General features: G+C 38.2%; 1 protein-coding gene across 5 annotated transcripts in view; it reads left to right on the top strand.

Annotated features, from left to right (window-relative positions):
• The first annotated feature begins 8655 nt into the window (after nt 1-8655).
• ZDHHC21 (zDHHC palmitoyltransferase 21) overlaps nt 8656-24228 on the top strand; it is a 69111-nt gene continuing 53538 nt past the window's right edge. The window contains exons 1-4 of one of the 5 annotated variants that reach the window (XR_003432673.1): nt 8656-8864; nt 16037-16165; nt 21315-21513; nt 22782-22880. Coding sequence is in view for 3 of the 5 variants with exons in the window: in XM_027105883.1 (XP_026961684.1) it covers nt 21360-21513; nt 22782-22880 (253 nt within the window). In the remaining 2 variants the exon portion in view is untranslated. Of the gene's footprint in view, nt 8865-9244; nt 9577-16036; nt 16166-21314; nt 21514-22175; nt 22229-22781; nt 22881-24228 lie in introns of those variants that run through there. The other 4 variants (XM_027105883.1, XM_027105884.1, XM_027105886.1 and 1 more) reach the window with 4 other exon arrangements.

The following is a 24228-nucleotide window of genomic DNA, read 5'->3' as shown; positions in this document are numbered from 1 at the left end:
ATTTTAACAGTGGGGCTGGTCAATTGGAATGGAGAGAAAGCGTGGAGGCCGGAAGAGCTGGAAGAAAGCTTGGAAATCATGTGCACAAACCTCTTCTGCCTGAATCTCAAGAAAGTCACATTTCCATGTCAGGAACAGCGGACAAGGTTTAAGTGTAAGTCAGTGGGTCCTCTTCACCTTGTTTAATCTACTGTTCACATTCAGGAGTTGGCAATGGTGAAGTGGGTGAGTAATAATACCTTGAGCAAAGGAATGGACTTTCCTGAAATACTAGTTTTCCAAAGCCAGGCCCCACTTATCCACCCACATATCCGGGAGAGAGCTCAGATTTTCATTTTATTGCCTTCCTCTCTCCTATTTTGTTTTGTTCCTCCTCCTTTCATCCAAAAGAAACAATCACCAGTGACCCATCTCTGGGTGGGGACTTGGGTTAATGTTTCTCAAGGAAATGATCACAACTTCCTCTTGTCTACCAGCTAAGGGAAACATACCTATTTATGTTCAATATACAAAGAACAAGAGTTTCCAGTACATGCTTCTTTATAAGTCACAATTCCATTACTAAAGGAAACCTGCATCCTGCCCAAACCTCAGGCAAGAAATAGATAAATATTTAAGTGGATACACAGATTTTACATCTTACAGCAGAACTAAGGATGCCTCCATCAGGGGCCCTGGGATCCATGGGATTTAGTAATCTTTGACCATTACAAAAATAATATCCTGGAGCTTTTCAGGACCATGAGAACACAGTGTGAACTTATCATGGAAGGGGCTCCCCCATGTGCAGAGATTGAAAAAAGAGGCTTTATGTCCCTCACTCTCCTGTTCGTCTGCAGAGGAGATCATGAGTCCTGGCATAGCTCTAAGGAAAATGGCAAAGCAGGTGGAATTTTCTTTGGTGTCTACTTTTCCTTCTTTCTGCCTCACCCTTGAGCTCCCTTCCCTCTCTCACCTTGATTTTAGGATATTCAAATTATCTACAGTTGCCCAGGGCTCCTAATTCATGTCCATTCATCTATGTAGCTCATCAGCGTATTCATCCAGTTAACATCTATTTAGAATGGATTAAGCGTCAGGCACTGGGCTGACCCACTGGGGTACCAGGATGGCTCTGACAGCTTCCCGTCCTTAAGGAGACAGAATTTGCTGACTGGAGAGTTTGGGTTTCATTGTACAGGTAACTAGTTCTTCACCTTGGCTGTGTATTAGAATTATCCATGAGCATTTTAAATACAGAAATTCTGTTCTAATAGTTGGAGGTAGGGGCTGGGTACAGCAGGTAATAGTCGATATATTTTTGAAAGCTCCACTGGTGATTTTGCCGCCAGGGCAGATAATGAGTAGGTGGGAGCCGCTGCAGAATTCTGGTCACAGGAATTCTGAACACTTGCTCAGACTTCTTCTAGAACAAGAACATCATGCTGTTCTCCCAGACCTTCTTGATCCTCCTGTTGTTCTCCACCAAAACTCTCTTTTAAGTTCTTTAAATTTCATTTTCATGCAATTTATGAGTAGCATTACTCTCACCCGGTTAACTAAATTCCACTTTGTTGCCCACAGGAAATAGAGGTGTTTAATTGAGTTGATTTTTCTCCCCAAAATCATTTCCTCTTTTTCTCTTATACCTATTGCATGTATGCTTCCATTAGCATTTAGCACTGTAATTCAATAACTCTCATATTTTAGTGTGTCTAAAACTTACTTTGGGTGCTCACAAGCAATGCGTTTTTCGTTTCACACCCAGGGCATCCGATTCACTGGGTCTGAGATATGTTTGGGAGCCTGCATTTTTTCCACTTTTTCATTATGTAGGTTTTCAAACATACCAAAAAGTTGGAAAAAAATAGATCCAAGAATACCTCCGTAGCCTCCACCTTAATTCAACAGTTGTTGTTTGCCATATTTGCTTTATCTCTCTGTATGAATGTGTGTATGTGTGTGCTCACTACATATTTTTATATTGTTGAACCATTCAAAAGTAAATCACAGATATCATGACATTTCACCCTTAATACTCCAGTATGCCTCTCCCAAGAATGAGTATGTTTTCCTATGTAATAAAGATAATGATATCATTATCACTCCTAAGGAAATTAGCAATATTTCCAACATGTTACCAAGTTATTTGCATTTTAACTGATGTCTCCTGGATCTAGCTCACTCTCTCAAGTATAGAGGTGGAAATTTCTGACTTTATGGTGGGCTAGTGGAGGAGATCCCAGGGGAGCAACCAGGACTTATGAGACAACCCAAATAAGTCTTGAGTTAGCTCTGAGTAGATTTCACAAATCAGGACAGGCCAATGTCCCAGCTGGCAGGAAGACCCATTCCACTTGACACAAAGCCTAAGAGAAGCCAGACAGGTCATACAACTCCTAGGGTGCACTCCCACACACTGGCTTGAACTATAAGAAAGGTGAAATGTTGTTTCCTGCCTTGGGAAACTTCAAAGAAAATCCTCCTGCCCTTATGTTTAAAATAGAAAGTTGGGTGGTGAGTGTACAAAAAGGTATCTACAATCATTAACTACAATCCCAGTTTAAGGGATAAGATTGGTTCCGTGGAAATGATGTTGAATGATTCTCTGCTGTGATTAAAGAGTTAAAATTGTGGTCCAGCGTCAGGCTTCAGGGGAGCTGTAAAGGACAGGGATGGTGGGAGTGGTAGCGTGATACTTTTGCATGCTCGCTAATATCGTCTCCATAAAACAGCATCAACTGCTGCTGCTGCACACAGTGTAAGTTTAACATGCTCCTTTAATATTTACAGCATGCCCGTAGAAGATTTCAGTGATTTCTGCGGCAAGTAATGAATGACAGCACAACCATGATCAGACATCTTCAGGAAAAAGTCTCTCAGAATGCTGGTATTCACAAATCCAGACCCGAGGACGATTCCTGGGTTCAGGATTTTCTAAACCTAAGGTTGGCACCATTTCATTATTGCCTACATGGTTCTGTAGGGTCATATCTCCAGGTTCTCCCCAAACAGCAAAAGTGGACTAGGAAAAGGTGATGGGAACAAGGGGGTCACTTGCTAGAACAGGTATCGGCTTGGGACAGACTTTTTGTTTTTGTAATGCAGTTACAGTGAAAGTTACTCCTTGACTAAGAGAGCAAAGAACAAAGATATCAACAGAAGTGTGTGTGTGTGTGTGTGTGTGTGTGTGTGTGTGTGCCGTGCATGTCTATCAGTTTGGCAGGTATGGCTATCCAAAGCAGCACAGGTATTTAATAAACCCAAGATGTGGTCAGCACATTCTAATAGTACATCAGTCTTTCACCATTGCTTGCACTGAATTCCTCAATTACTCATTTGCTTGCCCCATGATCTTCTCCACTGTGACACTCTGAGCCTGCATTACCTATGGAATATTCCCAGGCATCTCTGTTTGGTGGTGCGCCCATGTCAATTACACTTTTTTTTTTTTTTACCACTTAAGGCTACAGCTTCCTGCTGTGGCACTGCAGGGTGTCAAAAGGTGAAATGCCTCGTGGCCTCAATTTTTTTCATCTATATTAGATGTAGATTCCATGAAGCCAAACCAGGTCTGTTGAGTTAGTATATGTAGAAAACAACCAAAGTAAATCCTTTAAAGTGTTTTACAGCCGTAAGTACTATTATGCAGAACAGCAGAAAGTACTATTTTTATTATCTCTGGCATCTGGGTTTTCTTTGAAGGACTCAGAAATTGTTTTATCCCCCTAGTCAACATTATCTCCACATGAGCCACGTGGGCTGTCCCTTTTAGTCTCTTCATCCCCTTTCCTAGTGCTGAATATTCCCCTATTTTCTTCCCCTTTCAGAGAGCCCAGCACCTCCTGTTCTTGTGTCTGCACAAAGATGGAAGCCATTGAATTTGAACTCTTAGCCTCCCTCCTCTCCCCTTCAAGATTTCCCACTTGGTCACGCTCTGGCTCTTCTTTGCTCTGACTTTGAGAATTAAGCAGCTGTTTCTTCTCTACCAAAGAAAACCCTCCTATTTGGACTCTTGATTCTACTGGTGCTCCTGCCTTTCACATTGTTTAAGCTCCCAATTCTAACTTGTCTTCCTCTTCTCTGTTTTTATGGTCTTGTCTTGTCGGTTTTCTCCGTCTCTTTCTGCTGTTTTCTTTATAATAACATCTCTCGATGAAAATCTCACTCAATCTTTCTCTGTCATGCAAAGAGGTCGGCATCATCAAAATTGCCCTATTTTTAATACATTGTTTGCATCGAATCAGGGCAGAACTTGCCATCGTCTTTCTAGACCCATTTTATTTCTGTCTTGGAATTCTGTTAATCCCATTTACTTAGAATAAGCTGTTTTCTGAAAATACCACTCACAAAAATAGTTTTTAAAAGCATTTAAAAACCTTCTATCTCAATCCATATTTCTCTAAAGGATGAAGGATCAGGGGGATCTGCCCAAAGCATCACTTCCTCCCATGTTGGAAGAGTCCACGTGTGAGACTGCTGAGTCTCATTGCTGAGAATGGCAGCTACTTTGCTGTGCCTTTGACACAGAAAGGGAGACCTCTTTCCTGAAGAACCTTGACTTTTGAGTTCTGACAACAGGGAGCTTTCATTATCAAATGGGTTCTTAAAACGTACTCAGCCAAAGACTACCAGGAACAAGTCTGTAGCATGAAAAAAAAGCAGATTTATTGCCTTGGAAAAAGGGAGGGCACATCAAAGGAGTGCCTGCCGCTAGACAAGCAGGAAGAGGTAGGCATCTTTTGTGAACTGGGCTCTCACTGAAGGACTTTGAAGAAGGTCTAAGGGAAGCAGGGATCAGTTTTGCATTGGTTGTTGTTTTGAGGTACGAGTAGAAAAAGAGGCAATTAACTAGGAACTGGGTGTTTTCATGAAGTGAAGGTGTCAAGATGACTGAGCAATTGGGTATCCCTAGTAAGAAAAGAAAATAGCACGTGGTCTGGGGCATCACTGGTCAGTAACCACCCAAAGAGAGGGTCGTTATTGTAATTTCTAACTGCTCCTTGATCTTGGCAGAAACAGTGTTTTCTATTACCGTTGCAGCTGCCTTCCTCTGTGTCTGTCCTCCCAGCCTGATTAGTGGCAGGGCTTTTTTCTTTTTTTCTCTTTTCAGTCCAAGATGGTTTTCCCTCTTTCAATTCCAAACAGATTTTCAGCATCCCAGACTCTAAACTCACTGAAATACATTTCCCCACCTAACCAACTGTAAGTATTTGGGTTCATCTTAATTTAACTTAATAGAAAACTCTAGAGCAGACATCAAGCAACCTTAAAAAGTTGAGGCAAAGCCATGTGGTTTCACTCCCAGGTTCCAATTTAGGATATTTAGAACTTTTCCAAATGCCCCACCACTCTGCCTTTTGATGATGCCACTGCCCTCACAAATAGCCTTTCTAGATTAGAGCAGGTCTATTACCCTACTCCAAAAGCTTAATGGCCCCTCATTGGAAATCTCATTGTCTTTGAAGCTCACCATGATTTGGCTCTGTTCTACCTTTCCATTCTCCTCTCTTTCTATGTGTTTCACATTTGAGCCACATCAGAGCGACCCTTGTACTTCTACACTTCCATGCCTTTGCTTACACTTTCCCTCATCCTGGAGGGATCCTCTGTCCCAATCAAAGTCCTATTCTCACTTATCTGAAGCAAGAAGTTTCTCCAGGAAGCCACTCCTGAATCAGCCTGTTGACACTACCAGCTGCTTCTTTAGCATTCCCATAGCACTTTGTTTATGCCTCTGGTTAGCATTGGTTTTCTTCGGTCTCCTAAGAACGCAGTGTTTTTTAAAGTTATCCGTGATATTTGGGGGGAAAAGTGTTATTTTACCGACTCTCTACGTCCTGGGGAACATAGAACTCTCTACGTTCTTAACCTGAAGTTCATGACTTCATGTCTGGGGACATGGGAAGGTGAAGTATCTTGTGAAACTTTATGTATACATCTGTATGTACACGTTATATAATTATGTAACTTGTTGGGAAGAGGGTCTACAACTTTCAGCAGATGCTCAAAGAGATGTGTAACCCCAAAGAGGTTAAGAATAACTATTAGAATATTAGACTGTTGTGGAATGGGCACTCTGCCACTCAAACAGATGGGGGAGAGGAATACAAACAACCCAGAAATCATGAATGTGCATCAGATGTGGGTGCTTAGGGCATGGTACCCAGCTGGGCAGGTGGAGAACTCTACCCACCCAAAGCTGCCAAGGGCTATTTGCCAGTACTGATTAAACTCTGGACTGTACTTTCACTGACTTTAGGAAATTGCAATAAAATTCTGTCCTCCCCCGTCAAGGCACAGCAGCACAGTCATTGGCTGAGTTTGTCCACATAAATGCCCTGACCGTGCCTTTGCTGAGAAGCCAAGTTGGCAGTGGCAGCAATGCCACTTGTCCTCATCTACTTTTTCTATTCCCAGATAAATTTTAGTTTGATTAATAATCACATTTCAGTCTGTCACAGGCACCATGAAGACTAAAATTCTGGAGGGAAAAAGTAGTGCATGACATATATCTTTTCTCCATCCTTAGACTAAATAGAAAAGCTCCTCAAAAGGATTATATGATGCCATATCTTCCTATTCTCTCACTTTAACACAGGTGTCTAAGTATATGGGTTGCAAGACAATACAGTCAATGTTGAGCATGAATGAGACAGCTATGACCTGACCTTCAGTGCAAGAGACAGGCCCTTGATGATACTGCCCATGAGAAAAAGACTCATGATTTTGAGAATGTTTTTCCTGCCACTTCTTCCATGCCTTTCTTAGAAAAGTCTCTGTGGAACTGACTTGGCTAATAACAGGTTAGCATTAGAAAAAGGCATGAAAAATATGTACACTTCCAATAGTCATGTGCATTCACATGCCCATCAACTAAGCCTCATTTTGGCACCTGTTGAGATCATTTGCCACAGCTTATTCTCTCCCACAAGGGTATGCAAAGAGAGAGCAAAAGAATATGCTATTCAGCACCAGGGTTTAGGGGGCAAAACTCCATGTTTCCTCTTCCTCAAAGTGACTAGTTATCATTATTACTTCTTTCTTTTCAAACAAACCCAGTTACAAAAATCCTACAACAGCAAAAGCATTATGAAAATCAATGATAATTCTTCCAAAAGCAAGTGTGACTGCCTTCAAACCTAGCTATTCGTGAGCGAAGGAGCTTACTTCTCAATCTGAAAAGCAATAAAACTTGCATATAGTCAAATAAACCCCTACCAATGAGTTCCTTTGGGATTAACAGATAATATTTTAACTCAGTAATTTTAAAATGAGCATGCATTAGAATCATCTAAAAGGCCTGTTAAAATACAGATTGCTGGGCTTCATCCCCAAAGTTTCTGATCCAGTAGATCTGGGGTGGAGCTGGAGAATGTGGATTTCTCATGAGTTCCGAGGTGATTCTGATGCTACTGGTGTGGAAACCACACGCTGATAACCACTGATGTAGGACTTTAAGGTTGTGAGGTATTGGTAATTAATTCAGAAACCAGGACATAACATGTTTTAAACTACCTAGTAATACAAGGTAACATAAGGGTCCAAAATAAGCTACAGTGTGTGTGATATTGAGAGAGAGGGAATTCGGGGCTGGCAGGATTTGAGCTGACTCCCAAGTCCAGATGGAATTAAGATCATCAGAGAGGAAGGTGGAGGGCATTCTAGGATGGGCAGAAGAATCAAGTTAGTTAGAGGTAAGACTGGAGGGGTAGGTAGGGACCAGTTTGTGGAGAATGGCTTTCAATGCCATTCTATAAAGAGTTCAGATTTTATGTAGCAGGTAGTATTTCTTCCATTCCCACATTATTCCTCCCATGGCATGCAGTCACAAAGCTCTAGTTCCAGGTTACTGCAAACATTTTAACCTTCCCAAAGTATTGTTCAGCTGAGGTGAGTGGGAACAGGGAAGGTTTTAGCATATCTCTGATGTTTGATGAAGATACGAATTGAGATTGGGAGTTGGATTATTTGCAGTGTAGAGTCAATTTATTTTTCCTAGGTTGGAGGGATGGGAAAGCCAGCAACTTTTGGATGGCATCTGAAACACTAAGTAAAGCTTGTTTCAGTATGGATTTTGGTTGCTGACAGGAATACGAAAAAATCATGGATGTCTTGGGCAACTGTGGCTCTTGAAGTGGGCAAGACCATTCACTAGAGGCCAGTGCTTTTCAGTCTTTAAGGTGCACATGTAGGAATCATTTGTAGATCTTGTTAAAATACAGATACTGATTCAGCAGGCTTGAAACGGTGCATTTCTAACAAGTTCCCAGAGGATGCTGATGCTGGGGACTGCAATTTGAAGCAAGGTACCAGAGGACATCCAGAGCGCGTTAGGGGTAGAGAGGCCCGTGGGGCATCCTTCCCGAAGTACGGAAGGAGGATAAATGCGATCCTTAAAGAAAGGCCCTTCTCCAGTCACTCAGGAGAGCGGGGACAATGGTGTGGAAGGAGGAGGAGAGCGTGGGCAGAGCTGGGAAGGTGGCAGCCGGGGAGGGCGGCGGCGCCGAGGTGCGTCAGGTACGGGTGTTCGGGTGATGGCTGTCCGGCAGGGCACATTGCCGCGGCGCGTCTCCGCGTGCTCGAGGCGCGATTTCTGGTCTTTAGGCCCTCGGCGGCTCCCATCGCGGCTCCCGGGCTCCCAGCTGGGACCGCGGCGGCGGCGGCGGCAGCCGGTCACTCCGCCGCGCGGGCGGCGCACACCTAACCCGCGGGTCCCGGCGCTCTGGCTCCCGGAAGCGGAAGGGGAGCGCGGCCAGGCTAGGGCGGTGGCGGCGGGACTAGAGGAGGAGGAGGAGGCGGAGGGGGAAGAAGCGGAGGTGGAGGGGGAAGAGCTGCCGGCGGCCGCGAGAACAGCGGCGGGGAGAGGCGAGCCCCCGGCGCCGGTGAGTGTGTGCAGGCACGAGAACGCCACGGCCGCCCCCCCGCCCCCGGCCCCTGCAGCCCGGCGCCCGGCCGCCCGCCCCTGGCTGCGCCCCTGTTCCGCGCCCTGTTCCCTGCCCGCACCTGCCCTCGTTCCCGCTCAGAACCCCGGGTCTTCTGCGTGCCCTGCCTGCCTGGGGCCTGGCCTTTCTCCCAGCATCTTCAGCCAGAGCTGCAGCCGCCCGCCAACTGCCCCTCCTATAACTGGTGGTGGGTGGGTTCGTGCTCCAGTCAAGATGATTTGGGGTAGTTTTTCGTGTGTGTGTGTGTGTGTGTGTGTGTGTGTGTGTGTGTGTGTGTGTGTGTGTGTTTAATTAAAAAAAACCTTTGCCCTGAGTTTCTCGCGTGTGAACTGTAGTTTCTCTCTCTGTACCTGCGCCCGGAGACCTGCGTAGGGATCTGGGATTTATCCTTGCCATCACAGCCTTTCATTCATTTCCAGATCGCTGGGTGAGGCTTCAGAAGACTTACAGGAGGAGAAATAGTTTGCTCCTTTACTGACCTTCTGCCTCCCTCCCCCAGATTCAAGAGTGGTTTTAAGAAAATGGCTTATGGATGGCAGCAGTTTGCACTTGTTACCATTCACTGTAACAGACCGCTAGATTTTAACTGGGGAGTCCATTTAAAGTTGTGCTCTTTCTCAAGCTGTATTTGGAGCGTATTTTAAGATCCCTTGTGAGTCAGTGGAGGATGTCTGTATCTCTAGGGCTAAGAAAACCTGACCAGTTTATTACTTGAAAATATTGCTATATAGCAGTCTATAAAAGTACAAGAGGAAAAAAAAAATCAAGGTCGTTGTGAGCAGGTCATAAATCATAGTGTAAAGTTACAGTATAAAATCATGACAACTAACGATAATTAAGCATGCAGGTTAAAAATATTTGTCAGATGGATCCAAGGCCTAATATGTGTACTTTAAAAAATTCACTGCCTTCCTTGTAGTAAAAAGTAATAATAATTATCATCTGATGATTGCTTAGTATATGCCATTCCTGAACTAAAAGGCCTCTGGTGTAATATCTTGTTAAATCCTTCCAACTCTTTAGATTTTATTTATTTTAAAGATAAAATCCAGAGAGATGCTCTATTTTGCCGTAGGTGTGCTAAGTTGTCATGGCAAAAAAGATTTTTGAAGAGATGAGAAATCAGTTGGAAAGAAGGAACCAAACGATTTGGTGTCGTGGAAAGAAAAACTAGATTTTAGTTCCATTGCTGTCACTATTTAGCTGTGGGGTCATGGGTAGGTCAGTGACCCATGCCATTTTTCATCTATACAACCAGGAAGTCAGGATAAATTCTTTAATGCTTATTTTAGCTTTTCCATCCTTACTTGGCATATGCTAAGTTTGTAAATAATTTAAGACCCTTTAACATGTTAAAGTTACTTTTAAAACATTTACCTGAAGAAGTATTAGTAAAATTATATCAAAATATAACCAAAAAATGTATAATTCCATACTTTTAGAATAATATTTGGTGTAGTACTATTCCAGAATTCCTCATTTTGGAGGTAAAACAATAGGATTATATTAAGTCCCTTCAAACTGTTGTGACTTCTGTTAAATTTAACGTACTTTCGAAGCCGTAGTTGGAATAAATGAACTAGAGCATATTTTAAATAAAACGGTGTCACATTGCCTATCTCTGGGGTGTTTTACTTAATAAAAAGAAATTTAAGCATTTAAAAATGCAAACATGTAACCATCAGCTTAACAGGTATGTTCTAAAGAAGTAACCAGTGAATCATAAAATTTTTTACTTCTTATTTACCCACTGCCTGATTTCTCTAATTCATAGAGACTGATTCAGAACCTGTGGAAAAGCACATGGATAGAATAATGTCGTGTATTAGTGAAGAAATGAATTTAGAAGTCTAGTAATGTCTCCATGGAGCTTTTTTTCAGGAATTGTAATTGAATGTGAGTCAATAAAATCTTTTTCAGTGTAGAAGACTACATAGTGGCATTATCAGTACTACCAGGCATAACAGGGAAGGCGGAGGAAAAGCTATTTTTATTACCAGGAAGTTGTTCCCTAAGCTCAGTTTTACTTTTATATTAAGGAATGAAGACATTTTATATTACTTTAGTAAAACATTAGGGCTCAGTTTCAACTTTTCAAATGCACTAAGTATAAACGGCATCGTAGCATGTAGTAGAATAATCAATGAATTAATACCTCTTATTGAAGTTGAAAATGTTTTGCTTTGAATCAGTAAAAAATATAGGTGAATGACATGAAGAAAAATGGAAAAACACCAGTCTTGCTTATCAGAGTAGTGATTTTTTGTTTCTTTATTGGAGTATAATTGCTTTACAATGGTGTGTTAGTTTCTGCTTTATAACAAAGTGAAATCAGCTATATACCTACACATATATCCCTATATCTCCTCCCTCTTGCGTCTCCCTCCCACCCTCCCTATCCCACCCCTCTAGGTGGTCACAAAGCACCGAGCTGATCTCCCTGTGCTATGCGGCTGCTTCCCACTAGCTATCTATTTTACATTTGGTAGTGTATATATGTCCATGCCTCTCTCAGAGTAGTGCTTTTTTGGGTAAGAATCTTTGGTAAATTGAGTTAGCCTAGTTTAAAAAGCATATCTTAATAGACATGAAATAGCACTGCTCTCCATGGTAGCTACCTTCCCCAAAATATCTTAAAGTGATGGTAGATTATTTACTTATTTCCCTCTTTTGATGTACCATGGGAAGAAACGTGGTATTTTCAAAGTTTGTCTTCTGCCTTTTAGGCCTCTTCTTTCCCTGTGCTTTGCCTCTCAGGTAGATTGACTTGATCCATTTAAGAGACTGAATAGGTTTCTGCTCTCTTCATCTCTCTGTTGCTGCCACTTCCACAAAAGGGCAAGTTAGGTAAAAATTAGTATTTTACTACTCACTGATTCATTCAATTTTAACTTAATGTGCTCCACTGTGATCTCAACCAGGCTTCTGATTTTAAGCCTTTTATCTGTAATTATGGAATGAAGAACTTTTTTACCTGCTGCAGGATTTTCAACTTCAGCAAGCAAGGAGAGATTTTTTTTCTTTTAGTGTTATTGGTTTTAAATCATGTCTGCTCTGATAAAGCCTGGTGTGAAGGAAATCTAATTTAGCCTTTTGGTTTGTGTGTTCTTTTTTTCAATCTGTTCTTGGTGCAGTGGGTACTAGATAGAGGTAAGTAGCTGGCTTGCCTTTCCTCATGGAAGAACATGTCTGATTCACACCCAGGAAATGCCAGAGTCTAACTTCTGGCTTTTACTGTAGCTGAAGTTTTTTCCTTGTGCTGTTTTTGGAGCAAAGGTTACCCGTGCCTTCTGTTCCTACCCTGCATTTAACTCCAGTTCTTCCCTTGCCTGTCCTGTCCTTTTTCCCACACCCATACCTTCCTAAATGAAGAGTCCTGCCTAGACATTTTGTACTGATTGAAACAGTATTTGGTAGTCTTTAATTCATATCATCACACACCTTCCCAGTTATTTTTGCTTTTTGTTGGGAGATTCTGAAGAAGTGTGTCGTTGTAGTGCAATACTTTTAATAAAGGTATTAATTTACATTTTTTTCACTCACGAGGCGGGTACACAGAAGAGCAACAGCTTACGTTCAGTTCTGCCCGGAATATAGTGATTAAAGACTTGTTCTAGGAAGTGGATTCTTGAAACCATTGGTCGTACAGGTTTGATATGCTTTGACACTTTGTCTACCCACATTTTAACAGTCTTCCTGGAGAACTGAGCAATTGGGTCAGAATTCCCTACTTTAATTCTGCATTCTTCCTTAGCTTTTGAAATCACGTCCTGGTTTTCTGCCATGCTTCATTGCTTAATTTCCCAGTCCTTCCACTTTTACCTGAAAGAGATTTAGTTTACAGGCTTTAGTTCAGTCACACATGCTTATAGTGTGATGCGAGGGAAAAGGCTGTGTACTGTCCTATCTGAGGTTTCTCATCTCTGACAAGTTCTCAGACTTCAGTGTTAGAGAAGGTAGGCAGCTGGGTATAGCTAAATTGTATTTAGTGATGGTGACCCAGAAACACTGTTTCATCCTGGAGTTTGTAAGACTAGATGTACAACTCATCTTTAGTCCCCCCTGTCCTCCACCACCCCCCACAAACGCCCCTTTAAAGTTGCCATCGTTGGAGGTGCTTATCATTTGCCAGGCAATTTCTCTTTTAAGTATGACAACCACCTTGTGTGTTGATATTTTTATTACCATTTTAGAGATGGTTAAACCGAAGCTTGAAAAGAAACTGAAGTTTGGAGAGCTAATAAGAGGCTGTTTCATAATTTGAATGTGGCTCTCTTAAGTGTCTGTATAAGATTAATTTCCTACTCTATTGAAATAAACTGAATACCTCTGATATTTTAAAAATTGGATTACCTCTTTGGCTAATTATTAAAGACAGCTATATCCTGATATTTTAGGTAGAATTACTTGACCAATTTTTCAGAGTTTATAAAATCAGAAATTAAATAGCTGTATAAATATGTAAGATTCATTTTAAGCTGCAGTTATAAGGTTTAAATTTTATGTATTTTAAAATTTTATATATTTGTATATTAACCATTTTGTTTTGACCCTCAGGGGGGATTTTTTTTTTTTTTTTTTTGGTTTGCCCTGTAAATTGTTGATTGCAGTCTCAGATGTAGCAATGTTAAAAATACTTAACATTTTGTAGTTATAGAGCTTTGAGATATTCTTTGTTATCACAAAATTTCTTGGGTTTTTAAGACTAGAATTGCTTTTATATCACGTGGGTGAGATTTGATTCCACAGTGATGGTGATGCTGAACTAGATAAAACGTTCATCTCATTTTGGATGCTATGGCTGTGATGTAGTTCTGATAACTGTAAATGTAAAGTAGGATTTTTTCCTTGATTTTAAGCCAGTGAGTGACTAGGGTTTGACTCACGGACGGTTGACTTGTGCTGTTACCTAATGTTACTGATGGAAACTACTGTTTTGCTGCAACAGTAAGAAGCCACCCGAGAGTCATAGCTTTAGCAGAATTACTGACTTTGGCCATGTTTCAGAGCACTTCATCGTACCACACTTAATTCTGCTTGAGATCTTTTCTAGAAGAAGATGAATTCATTCATTGCCACTAGAGTAGCAGCTCCTTTACTAAATCATTCTGTATTTTGTCTCTAAGAAGCAAATGTGCAGCCAAAGAGACCACTTTAAATTAGCTTAGAAAGTTAGAGTATAAACAAGTTATATATATATCACAATCTAACAATCATGGACCATAGAAAAAGTGACCCTGGGAGAAAGTACAGTTTAAAAAAAAAAGTCTGTAAGGGGAATGGAAATGTAATGATAATGATTTTGATGTTTTTTTCCACATCCTCAGTATGTAATAGATTCCTATTGCTGTGGTAAGCAGTATGCATAACAAACTCACAACTTGTCCTTTATCTCCTTTCTTGGAGAATGGTACCACCATTCACCAAGACCCTAAGCCAAAAACTTGGGAGTCATCCTAGCATCTGCCCTTTGCATGATTGATCACCACGTCCTATCAGTTTTACTCATTAAGTTCTTATTCTGCCCTTTTCCAGCATACCTCCTGTCTTAAGTGTTCCTTCCTCACCCCCCTCCCCTCCCCACTTCCTTTAGAAGTTACTGTTTTTGGGGTACTTACCATGTGCCCTCATTTCTCACCTGAATAACCAGTAAGCCTAGCTTATTCCATATAGTCAGTCTTGGAGCTTATCCATCCACCCAAGTTCATTCTTCAAAGTGTTGCTCTTCTTTCCAAAATGCACATTTCATCATGGCATTCTTCTGCCTTTAATCCTTCAGTACTTTCCAAACTACTTTCTTCAGGGTGAAGTCCAAACTCATTGGCATGGTTTAACAGTGTTTTTTATTCTTAGATCACTCTCTTCTTGTAGGTCATGAAATCAGTCTAGTAGGCTGTGACCAGCATTATATATTTTTATTAAAGTGAAATATAATAAAATAGTACAGTATCAGAGTATGTCACATATAGTCAGGGTGAATATCACTTCATTAAACTTTTTCAGTTATATATTTTATATATGTGAAATATATACTCACATATCTCATATATTTCTGTGTATATATTACCAGATGTCCTGAACTATATTTCTTAAAGATGCTTGTGGTCGAAAGGTTAAACGCGTTTTATCCCATTCTTCTATATGCAATGACTCTAGTCATTTCAGTTTACTTAGATTTTCTTTGCCTGCCCTTATACCTTTGCGTACTCCGCTCTCTTGTTCAGAAGAGCCTCGATTCTTCATCCACAGGTTTTGCTCTCTCCAGAAATCTTTTCCTGATGGTAACGTACCAAAAGAAATAAATTTTTTATTGCAACCTGTACACACAAATATTTACATAACTGAAAAGTTCCGTGAACCAATACCCTTCCTGTATGAGATGCATTATTGCCCCCTTGCCCTCTGTCTCACTTTGTCTTACTTGGTATTGATCATGTCTGTTTACTAGTTTGTCTCTATTGAGAATAGGGAGGGTCTCTTTTTTATCTATACCAGTGCCAAGGCATAGTAATATAGATAGTGATAGAATTAGTGAGATACTGAATCAGTATATGTTTTCTAGAACTCTTTACAGTATTATTGTTTAAGCCTGAACTGTAGAAACTAACTTTAATGGTTGATTCTCTTAATGGTTTCATTATAGGAGGATAACTTTTTTCCTTAAAGCATTTAAACTAATATGTGCTTCTATTTTAAACTCTTTATTTTATGTTTATCAATTGTGATTAGACAGTCCAGGCCTAATATCTTGATAGATATTACATTGGATTTTGTCACATCAGTGACCTCAGAATGTATTGTCATTTTGTGATTTGTGGTCAGTAAGTTTGATGAAGCCCAAATGCTGGACACGTAATACTAATTTGATTTTATGGGAACTGAGTGGTTTCAAAACAGAGAACGTAGAACGTTCATGTATAATGGTAATCAAATAAAGATTTTGGGGGGCTGGCTGGATTAGATATGAAAGCATAGAATTAAGTGGAGTTGAATCATTTTATTTCTAAATTTAAACTTTTTTTTTTGTAATTGACATTTTTTACAGTTAGAATATTTAGTTGCTTACAGTTTTTATCTTTGTTGTGAGATATTATTTGTTAAACCATTAATAGATTCGCACGGAGAACTGCTCTTGAGGAGAGATCCATTTGTTGGGATATAATAAAAAGAATGAATCAAGATAAAACCTCTAAATGCAAGTACCAGAAAAATTACAACACATCTCAGTGAATTTGCAGGTGGTAAGTGCATTTAATTTTAATGGGAATATGTTTCTGAATTGTGCGGCGTAGTATCCTTAAAGTGTTTTGTTTAGATGAATTTAACAATCTTTCATTTGCAAAAAAAATGATAGTTGCTTTATGTTTATATAAAATTTTCGTATTATCTTTTAACTACACATTTTCTTAAATAAGGCTTTTTCCATAGAGAAAAAAATCTGTAAATAATACAAGTTTCAGAAACATCTTCCTGAATTAGAAGTTTTATATGGCTTTACAGCTGATGCTTCTGTGCTGCATTTTTAAAGATATTAATTTTAAAAGCATTTCATATAAGGATAATACATAGTGATAAAGAGACGCTAAAAGTAAAAATTTTGTTTGTGAGGTTGTAGTGTCAAATCACACCTTATTGGCTATCTTTATTTTTCAGTTGGTCGAGAAGAATTTAGAAGTACATATGTCTATTAATAAACTTACATGAACACATAAATATATACATAAAATGTGACAGCATTCCTTCTCACTACTCTTTCCTTCCTCAGCCCAGTGGTAACCACTGTTAACAGTTTGGTAGATGTGTTTTCTTCCACCCATACAGAAATTACTTATACATATTTTTTTTCTAACAAAAAAAGAAACATGTTATACAACGTACATCTGAATACCCATCACCTAGATTCTACAACTAATATTTTACTGAACTACATCACATACTCATCCATCTCTCTGTCCACACATCAGTCCATTTTTTGAGGGGATCCATTTGAAAGTAAATTGCAGACATCAGTATACTTCCTTCCCCCTCTCCCCAGTCAGTTTACATGCGTATCAGCAATGGATGAGATTGTCCTTTTCTCTGTGCCCTTTCAACATTGGGTGTCACCTGTCTTTCTAGAATTTTGTCAGTACGAAGGGTAAATAATATACCTAGTGATTTCACATTTTCCTAATCAGTAATGATTAACCACTGGATTTTTTTTTTCTTTTGTGAATTGCCTCTCTGTGTATTTACTTTGTATGACTCTTACTAGTCATATGGTATATTCTTTTTTTCCAGGGATGCTTTGTCTTTTAATTTTGTTTCTGGTGTGTTTTGAACTTCAGAAATTTTAATCTTTATGTGGTCAAAGGTGGCTTATGGGTCTTGTTGAAGATCTTCCTCATTCTAAGATTATAAAACCACTTGCTATATTCTTCTACTAGTTTTGCTTTTTATTTGGAATTTTGAAGAGAAGGAGAAATCACTGTGAACTAAGGTGCCAGGAAAAATTTCATATGGCAAGTGAGATTCAAATTGACCTTGAAGTGTGAGTTGAATTTAAATAGAGTAGACAAAATGGTAGAGACATTTTGGACAGAAGGAATGAGAGAGGGAATATATTTTTCATATTCATGGAACAATAATAAGACCACTGGCTGAGGTGGCGAGTCATATAAAACTGCAAGTTTAGAGATATTCATTTGGCTCCATTTCTTGTAAATTATTTTGGCTCACTTTTATCATTTTTTAAAATCTGCATTCTGGTGTTATAGTTTTCTGTCATGTAATAGTTTTCTGTCACTTTCTTTTCATAGTGACTTCAGTATTCTTCCTGAGGAAAATATGTGGTGAAATTTTGTTGCCTGAAAAGGCAAAAAAGGGAAAGGTGGTTTCCTACCAGAGTAGTTTGAACATTGTGAATATTTACTAGTCTAGTTTATTAGAGTTGAGTTATAATTTCTTTAAAAAGTCGTGCTGTAGTAATTTACATCATTAATGAAGTGAGGGCACTCAAGTATAGTTACCAGATATCAATCTTCAAAAATGTTGAAATACCAGTGTGTCCACTAGTTACATCAAAGAGTTATGAGCTCACCATTTAATATACAGATTAATATGTTGGATTCTCTAGCTGATGCAAGTATTTACAGATGCCGCCCTTAAGACTGAGTAGCAGCATTGTGTTCAGTTTGGTTGTTGCTCAGGATGTGTAATAGTTTCTGTTCAGCCGTGAGCCGCGCCTGGTAGATAATAACTGAGTGGAGTGATCCTGCAACTTTACCAGTTACACGTTTCTGGTTGTAATCTGATTTGGAGCTCTTGGAAGGCTACTGTTTTCTTTTCTACAATCTAGTTGTAAGGATTATGTGGCACTAATTATGTGGATTAATTTTCACTACTCAGGTATTTAAAAAAGTATTCAACATCTTATTTGTTCATTGTTTTATTTTTCTCTCCTTAGCGCACTTTTCCTTGGAGATGCTTGTTCTTTTAGAGCTTGTTGTCTGTGTATGTTTATATCCAGGAAAAACAGACACATTTTTAACTATACTTTTCATTTATAGTTTCTGTTGTGAGGAACTCTTGCAGTGATAAGAAAAATTTGTTATTCTCTGGTAGAGGAGAATAAAAATAGAGTTTAAAAAAACAAATGAGTGTTTGATAATTTTGCTACTTGTTTTGCTGGCTTGTATGCTTTTCTGTTTCTAATACTAATACATTTAGAAATAAGTAACGAAATTACTCTGTTCTGTATAGTTACTAGAATTCATTGTCTGTTTTTTTAGTCGTGAATGGAACTGAAACATTAAAAGAAAGAAAGTACATGAAGTTAATGATATTGAACATGTTGAGAGACAGAGCCTTCTGTCATTCTTTTAGCACTTGATGGTTGGCAAGACTATAAAAATAAACATTCTTTTTAATGTTTCTCTTTTTAGGTATGTTGATAGCTTGTCATTTGTATTTGAGTTCATTTAGCTTTTAAAATAATCATCCCTAGAAAATTAAATCCTCTCTGACTTTCCTCACTTTAACGATACTGATAGGTCTTTTAATTTTTAAATTAAAAGGTAATGAAGTTCAACTTTTACTTTTTTAAAGGCCTAGGCATTATTCCTATTTTAAAATTCATACATAAGTGCTAACTGAGACCATATCTGATTTAAAGAGTTGGGTGGTGAGTTTGAGTTCTTGTCTTTTTTTCTGCTGTCCCAGTGTTTCCAGGTTCTAGTGATAACAGGATAGGGGTATTCTTTTAAAATTAATCCTTAATCTTTTTTTCTTTGTTCTGGTAGCTTCGTAACTTTAAAGAACATTGGCAAGGCCTCCAACGGGTAGTACCCTGAGGCTCTTCAACTGATGATAAATTATCCTTAGAATGAAATAGTCTGGGATATAAGCTGGAAATCTGGGAGTCATCCTCCAGAAGCTTACTGGTTTGATTCTGTTTCTTCAGTTGATCTCTCCAAAACTAATTTTGGCTTTTGCCTTCTCGTAGCCTAAATGATCTTTGTCTTTAATTTCATCCTCCACACCAGAGCTTTAATCCTTTATTTAAAATATAAACCTCATTATGTTATCCGCCTGCTTTAGTAGCTTTCCAGTGCCTAAGAATGGCATCTTTATATCCATCATGATATAGCCCTTTATTTCTTACCACTTGCTCTCCACTGAAAGGTTTGTGATTTATCATGGCAGTTTGTAATACCTCCTACAATTTTTACTCTTGTCTACCTCCTGCTCTTCCTTCTGTTTGCAGTATTGTTGTCACTTTTCTTTGCTTGGATAACTTTTACTCTTTTAAGATTGAACTCAGTTCACTCCCCTGCAGGGGGGTCTTGCCCTGATTTAATCAGTCCCCATCTTTCTGTGCCTATAGTAAGATCTTGTCCACATCCCTGGAATGTATCATATTAAACCCATTTTATGGCTCTTTTCCCAATTAGACTGTTAGTTCCTTTAAGCAAAGACCATGTCTTATTCATCATTGTATCTACAGTGTCTAGCAAGTGACCAGTATATAGTGGAGGCTCAATGAATATTTGTTGAACTGAGTTCAGTTCATTGCTGTACATTGAAGTCTTAGTGAAGCTCCTGGATCCGTGGTTCCTGGATACCAGTCAGCTGTATCGAGACACCTGGGGAGCATTTTAGAACATTTTATAGGTTTTTGAGCATTACTCTGTAAAGAATTATGATTCAGTACATCTGGAATGAGACCTGGGAATAAGTATTTTTAAAAAGCTCCTCAACTGATTCCAGTTTGCTTATAGGTTTGAGAAACATTGTCCTAGTGTATTATTGTATTATTCCATTGTGTTTTAGGTAAAAAAGTTGCCCCCTAGACCTCATATAGTAATTTATTATTTAAGGTTTATAAATTATAGCTACTAAAGTAAGGATATATTTTAGGTCACTTTTTTTTTTTTTTTTTTGCGGTATGCGGGCCTCTCACTGTTGTGGCCTCTCCCGTTGTGGAGCACAGGCTCCGGACGCGCAGGCTCAGCGGCCATGGCTCACGGGATCCTCCCGGACCGGGGCACGAACCCGTGTCCCCTGCGTCGGCAGGCGGACTCTCAACTACTGCGCCACCAGGGAAGCCCTAGGTCACTTTTTAAATACCATATGTAGAAGTATCTTTAAGCCTCTCATTGTGAGGCCTATTAGCATTTTGTTAACACTGAACTGAAAAAAGCCCCATTTAAGCAGGAGTCTTCTCGAATTGATAGTAATATTAGTTGGGCTTCATTCCATGAATTTAAGTATTTTTGGCAATTTGTAATTACTTCTCACTTTTTATTATAATTTTTCAAAATGATTTTTAAGCATTTTGTTGTGGTTTAAAATTAAATTAAATTGAACAAATCTTAAGTGTATATAGCTCAGTGAGTTTTTACATATGTAGATATCTGTAAGGCAACAGGTCAACATCTAGAACATCTCTAGCTCCTCAGAGTTTCCCCCATTTCCCTTCCCAATTAATAAACACCCCTCCCACCACAAGACGAGCGCTCTTTTGACTTGTATTACTATCAGTTAGTCTTATGTACAAAACCTTTTTGTAGTTTTAATCATATCTTTTGGTGAATATGTGCACTCATTTCTCTTGAATTTACACATGGAATTGCTGAGTTAAGGGCAGACTTGTGTTTAACTTCAGAAGGTAATGCCAGTTTATACTCTATGATTGCAATTCATATGAAAATTGAAATTAAATTATTTGAAGCTTATGGTGAAATTTTAATAGGCTGAAACTTCCCTTTGTTTTCCAAAGTGTTCTATTTTGTCAAAAATATACATAGAAAGAAAATTTAAGTGTCATTTTATAGTTGCCAAAAAGGTAGTTTTGTTTTATTCAAATAATTTTTCCTTTATAAGTAGATTTTTCTTTTTCCCTTTCCTTAGGTTGATCTTTCCTTGTGGGTTGGCAGGCAGTCATAGGACTGCAAAATGGGTCTCCGGATTCACTTTGTTGCTGACCCACATGGTTGGTGCTGCATGGGTTTGATTGTCTTTGTCTGGTTATACAACTTTGTTTTAATTCCCAAAATTGTCCTCTTTCCTCACTATGAAGAAGGACATATTCCAGGCATATTAATAATAAGTAAGTTTCTAGATCTTTATTTATTTCTTTGGATAATTAAAGCTTTTTCTCATTGTGAATGTTTTTGGAGTAAAATACCACTATAATAACCTTCCTTTTAATATTATTCAGTGCTATTAATATGAAGTTATTTACTAAATTATGGACATTTTAAAAAAGAATGGCCTTTATATATTTTGCAGGGTTAGATAAATGTGATATCTTCATACCTAACTCTACAAAATATATAAAGACCATTTTGTTTAATAAAAGACTGGCACAATAGTGCTATTTGTGTAGGTCTGTGTGTATTTTTAATGTTTCTGTTATATACTTATTGCAAATGTGGAAGGAGTTTTAAGAATGATTATGATACACATTATTGAGAAAAAGTTTCATGATATAAAAGTTATTGATTATGATTTCGATTATGATAATACTTTGAACTTCTGGATAATTATTTTCTCCTATAGTTTAATGGTGATGGTTTGCTTATGATTAAAAGAATAAGATTGAAGTGATATGATTTACATGTACATGGCATTTATCATTTTCATGTACATTATGTCATTTTGATCTCATAAGAGCTGTGGGAAGTATAATCTGTTTTACAAATGATAATACTGACCAATACCATGCAGTCAGTCCTGGAGTTAGCACTTGAACTAAGTTTCCTATTACAGGTGCAGTGCCTTTATCCCCCCAACAAAATGCCTATTTCTTTTTCATCTAAAAGGTAGAATTATGATGAATGAATATATTTTCCTTTACTGTTATTTTTTCTAGTTATTCATTTTAAAACACAAAAATTTCTAGATTCTTTATTTTCAAATTAACTCTCTTAAGATCTATTGAAAAGAGCAATTGAACATCACTAACCCAATGTAATTTTGAAGCTAGCCACTTAGAGTTAATGAAAAAGTTTAATTGTAGAATAGGTTTAAAAATGCTGCTTTGATTCTGTCAAATATAGTACATGTAATAATTAAAAGGGATTCATTTATACCAATATTAGTAGGGAATTTCTGTTAATAAAGAATCTGGTTTATAACAAGTTTATCAGTTATTATTATACAAAATAACTATTTAAAATTACTACATTTTAGATAATCCTCTTGGCAGTATTATTTGATGAATGAAATGAGTTAATCATCTTTCCATCTTATTTTTGAAAATTATTTATCCTGATGGTATTAATTAAAATATACATTTATCCTTTAGATATGCTTGTTGAAAAATGTTTTGAAGGGTAAATACTAATTTTATTTATTTGTTTGTTTATTTACAAGTATTCTATGGCATTGCCATATTTTGTCTGGTTGCCTTAGTGAGGGCCTCAATAACTGATCCAGGAAGACTCCCTGAGAACCCAAAGATCCCACATGGAGGTATGGTACCTTTCAGATTTATCAGTTTTACAATGCCAGAATTATCATCTTTATTAATGTATTTGACTGCCTTTAGTATATTAATTATATATGTCATGTAACGCTGCTTTCACGTCTTACCTCAGTTGTTTCCTTTCCAGACTTCTCAATTTAAAACCACAAATCTCAGCTGACTCCTCACATCCCCCACTCTCCGGCTCTCCTTTTCAGTTTACTTGTTTATTTATTTGTCTCTCCCTCCTCCCACTCTAGATCTGTATAACCTCTGTGAGGGTGTAGATTCTTTGTTTTGTTTTCTTCATTTGTTCAGTACTGTATCCTTAATGCCTAAATAGTCTCTGTCACTTAGTAATAGTTGCTAGGTAAATATTTGTTGAATGCTATAGAATTACTGAGAAATTATATTTTTATTTAGTAAAGGAATTTTTTGATGGTGCCACTTACCTCATGATATTATTGATATAATATTGCTTAAATATTTGTAGTATTATAATACTATTGCCTATATTTCTTCCAAGTTCGAACAATTCAGTGAAAATTTTGAAAGCCTTTTATTCTAGTGTCAATGAAGGTAATTTTTGGTCACTTTATTGCATAGTAACCATTCAGGCAACACAAAAAAATTACAAACATATTGCTTGTTTTATTACATGCCAGATATAGTAAACCTCCTTTACCCTCTTTCCCAAGTTTCACTTTTCCATCATTTGCTATGTAAGCTTTGAGAACTCTGTACTTTCTTCTAGAAAGAAATTTATATGTCTTTGTTATACATTATAGAACCAGAAAAATTTTTATAGTAGTTTATGAACTTGCTGTACATTAGAACCACGTGGGGAGCTTTAAAAAATCTCAATGTCCAGATCATATCCCATATTAATTAAATCAGAATATCTGGGGGTGAGAGCCAGGTATCCGTATTTTTGAAAGATCCAAGGTGATTCTAGTGTGTCACAAAGTTTGGGAACCAATGTACTAATTCTTTCTAAAATTAGATAAACTGGCAAGTCACTTATATAGCCTCCCTTGAGTTTCTGATTGTTTTTTGAGATCCATCATTTGGAGCTTACTTGGTCTTGCAGGTTTAACGATTAAGTGGGAATGATATGACACTGATGTTTATGTAGAAGTTTCTGAAAATTATCTTGAATATTTAGTTTTTATTAACTTATAGAAGCAGTATCACTGTCATTTAGCGGTTATTGTGTGTGTGCGCACGCGTGTACCTGTGTTTGGTCAGGGAGGATGGCACTCTGTAATTTGTATAGAATCCCTCTTCTCTACTAGCCTAAACCAAAGGCTCTCTAAAATATTGATATATGTATTTTCTTTTTTTTTTTTTTTTTTG

This window comes from Aethalodelphis obliquidens, unplaced genomic scaffold (assembly GCF_003676395.1).
Source record: "Aethalodelphis obliquidens isolate GAN/ISIS:26980383/991018 unplaced genomic scaffold, ASM367639v1 scaffold7, whole genome shotgun sequence".
NCBI classification, from domain to species: domain Eukaryota; kingdom Metazoa; phylum Chordata; class Mammalia; order Artiodactyla; family Delphinidae; genus Aethalodelphis; species Aethalodelphis obliquidens.
This window is presented reverse-complemented; position numbering and strand designations above follow the sequence as displayed.